Source organism: Nothoprocta perdicaria, unplaced genomic scaffold (assembly GCF_003342845.1).
Source record: "Nothoprocta perdicaria isolate Ctin4 unplaced genomic scaffold, notPer1 scaffold_9, whole genome shotgun sequence".
NCBI lineage: Eukaryota > Metazoa > Chordata > Aves > Tinamiformes > Tinamidae > Nothoprocta > Nothoprocta perdicaria.
Genome location: NW_020456198.1, coordinates 6,009,093 through 6,012,442, shown reverse-complemented (window position 1 = coordinate 6,012,442; position 3,350 = coordinate 6,009,093). Strand labels below are relative to the sequence as shown.

At 72.7% G+C, this 3,350-nt stretch overlaps 1 protein-coding gene across 1 annotated transcript in view; it reads left to right on the top strand.

Annotated features, from left to right (window-relative positions):
- The window catches only part of CRELD1 (cysteine rich with EGF like domains 1), an 8,380-nt gene extending 5,489 nt beyond the window's left edge, over window positions 1-2,891 (top strand). Inside the window, exons 12-20 of the mRNA XM_026052618.1 lie at window positions 470-552; window positions 635-745; window positions 840-931; window positions 1,509-1,685; window positions 1,767-1,862; window positions 2,004-2,087; window positions 2,232-2,327; window positions 2,402-2,545; window positions 2,632-2,891. Of these exons, the coding sequence (XP_025908403.1) occupies window positions 470-552; window positions 635-745; window positions 840-931; window positions 1,509-1,685; window positions 1,767-1,862; window positions 2,004-2,087; window positions 2,232-2,327; window positions 2,402-2,545; window positions 2,632-2,852 (1,104 nt within the window). The 3' untranslated portion in view covers window positions 2,853-2,891. The remainder of the gene's footprint in view (window positions 1-469; window positions 553-634; window positions 746-839; window positions 932-1,508; window positions 1,686-1,766; window positions 1,863-2,003; window positions 2,088-2,231; window positions 2,328-2,401; window positions 2,546-2,631) is intronic.
- Window positions 2,892-3,350: the final 459 nt, after the last annotated feature.

The window sequence follows — 3,350 nt, the reverse complement described above, 5'->3', positions numbered from 1 at the left end:
GACACTGCAGGGGTGGCCCTGGGGGGGTGTCCCCTGTTTTGGGGCTGGGGTGGCACTGCGGGGTCACGTGCCATGGGGATTGGAGGCGAGGGGTGCCATGCGTAGGGGTGGCATCGGGGGTGACACAGAAGGTGGCATTGGGGGTCATGAGGGTGGCACTGGGGTGTAGGGGTGACAGTTCATGGTTTATGGGTGTCACGGCACTGGGAAGCGTGATACATGGGGCTGAGGGGCACGGGGGTGACACGGGTACGGGGTGGCACTGGGAGGGGTGGCACAGCCACAGTGACGTGACCTGGGCACACGAGTGGGAGCCAGGCAGCCGCGAAGCTGCAGGACGGAGGCGACTCGGCCCTGAGAACGTGGAGCCGTGGGGACACTGGGGCTGCGCGTGGGACACGCGGGGACACGTGGGGTCACACGGGGACACACGGGGGGCTCACGAGCGCCCTGCCGGCCCCGCGCGCAGGGCCTGGAGCGCACGGAGCGCGAGGGCTTCGGCGGCGGCAACACGGCCTGGGAGGAGGAGAAGCTGGCCAAGTACAAGCACAGGTGAGGGGGCACGCGGGGCGGCACGGGGCCCGCGCGGGTGTCCCCACGCGGCCGTCCCCACGCGTGTCCCCGCTGTGCACAGCGAGACCCGGCTGCTGGAGGTGCTGGAGAGCGTCTGCGCGCCCGCCGACTTCGCCTGCCACCAGCTGCTGGAGCGCAGCGAGGAGCACGTGGAGCGCTGGTGGTTCCACGAGTGAGCGCGGGGACGGGGACGGGGACGGGGATGGGGCGGGTGGCACCGCCGCCGCGCGGCCCCGGCCCTCAGCGCCCCGTCCCCGCGTCCCCAGGCGGCAGCAGCACCCCGACTTCTTCCAGTGGCTCTGCATGGACAGGCTGGCCGTGTGCTGCCCCGCCGGCACCTACGGCCCCGAGTGCCTGCGTGAGTGGCCTGGCGCGGGCAGGGGGGTGACAGGCTCCCTATAGGGGTGCTGGGGCTGGCAATGGGGTGACCGGCTCCCCATAGGGGTGTTGGGGCTGGCGGGGGGTGACCGGCTCCCCATAGGGGTGCTGGGGCTGGCAATGGGGTGACAGGCTCCCCATAGGGGTGCTGGGGCTGACGGGGGGTGACCTGGCTCCCCATAGGGGTGCTGGGGCTGATGGGGGGGTGACCGGCTCCCCATAGGGGTGCTGGGGCTGACGGGGGGGGTACCGGCTCCCTATAGGGGTGCTGGGGCTGGCAGGGGTGTCACCCGGCTCCCTATAGGGGTGCTGGGGCTGGCGGGGGGTGACCTGGCTCCCCATAGGGGTGCTGGGGCTGACGGGGGGCATGACTGGCTCCCCATAGGGGTGCTGGGGCTGGCGGGGTGGGTGAACCGTTTCTCCATAGGGGTGCTGGGGCTGACGGGGGGGGTGACCGGCTCCCCATAGGGGTGCTGGGGCTGGCAATGGGGTGACCGGCTCCCCATAGGGGTGCTGGGGCTGGCGGGGGTCCCTGAGCCGCCGCCGTCTCCTTGCAGCCTGTGCCGGCGGCCCCCGGCAGCCCTGCAGCGGCAACGGCAAGTGCGACGGGGACGGGACGCGCGGCGGCACCGGGCTGTGCGTGTGCAGCCCGGGCTACGGCGGGCCCTTCTGCGCCGAGTGCGGCGACGGTTACTACGAGGCGTCGCGCAACAAGAGCCACCTGGTGTGTGCCGGTAGGTGTCCGGTGCGGGACACGGCGGTGCCGCCGGGCCGGGTGCCGGTGCCCATGCCCGCCCCGTGCTCCCCATTTGCAGAGTGCTACTGGGCCTGCGGGCGCTGCACGGGGCCGGAGGACTCGAGCTGCCTGCGCTGCAAGCGGGGCTGGGTGCTGCACGAGCGCCGCTGCGTCGGTGAGTGCCGCGCGCGCCGACGGGGACAGGGCTCAGGGTGCAGCTCGGGGCGCCGGCTGGGGACGAGGCCCTGGGTGCTGGAGTGGGGATGGAGCGGAGGGTGCAGCCAGCCGCCCCCCTCACTCGCCCCGTGTCCCGCAGATGTAGATGAGTGCGGCACGGAGATGGCGCACTGCCGAGCCAACCAGTTCTGCGTCAACACCGAGGGCTCCTACGAGTGCCGAGGTGAGAGGACCGTGCGGGGTGTCCGCGCCGTGATGCACCCGGGACCCGCTGCCTCTCCCCCGCCGCTTGGGAGGTTGCCCATGGGCCTCCTGGTGACGGTGCTCAGTGCCCTGGCAGCCGGGCTCAGTGTCCTCCCCTCTGCAGACTGCTCCACGGCCTGCATCGGCTGCATGGGCGCGGGGCCGGCCCGCTGCAAGAAATGCAACAAGGGCTACTGGCGGGATGGAGCCAAGTGCCTCGGTGAGTGGCCTCCCGCGGGCCGGGTGCCGCTGCTGTCCCCGCGTCCCCTGCGCGAGCGCCGCGTCTCTCCACAGACGTGGACGAGTGCGCGAGCGCCGAGGAGCCCGTGTGCAGCGGCGCGCAGGAGGTCTGCGAGAACACGGAGGGCGGCTACCGCTGCGTGTGCGCCGCGGGCCACGTCCGCAGGGACGGGCAGTGCGTGGAGGACAAGCCGCCCGGTACGGCCTGGCCCCCGGGGCCGGGGTGGCAGCGCGGGGCTCTGCGCGCCCTGCTCTCCCCTCACCCGTGGGTGCTCCCCATGCAGACGCCCCCGAGAAGGGCTTCTTCGACGACGTGACGGAGGACGAGGTGGTGGTGCTGCAGCAGATGTTCTTCGGCGTGGTGATCTGCGCCCTCGCCACGCTCGCCGCCAAGGGCGACATGGTCTTCACCGCCATCTTCATCGGGGCCGTGGCTGCCATGGCCGGCTACTGGCTCTCCGACCGCGGCGACCGCGTCCTCGACGGCTTCATGAAGGGTAGATAGCCCTGGGCACGGCCACGGCGTGGGCACGGCCCCCGCGCGCGGCCCGGGGCGCGCGGCGCTCGGAGCAGGGCTGGCCGCCAAGGCCGGATCCCGTGCGCGGAGCTGGGGGCTGCACCCGCCCTGCATGAGACCCCCCAGCCCTTCCCTAGAGTAGGATCTCACCTCTCCCCCGTCCTGTGGAACCAGTGCTAGGGCTCCCGGCCTTCCCTCCTTCCCACCGGGATCCGGCAGGGATCCCCCTCCCGCAAGCGCAGCCCTGCCGAGCGCCCGGCCGCTGCTTTGGCACCGCCACGTGCCAAGGAGCAGGTTGTCCCCTGCTCGGGTTGTCCCCTGTCTGGGTGTCCCCTGAGCTGGGGCTCTCGGTTCCTGGGGAGCCCTGCGCTGTGTCCCGTGGGTGCCTGGGCTCTCGGTGCCCTCGCCGCCCTGGCACAGCTGGGATGGGTGCCCAGAGCGGCCGGCTGAGCTGGGCGGGATGTGCCACACGGGCCCCTGTGCTCT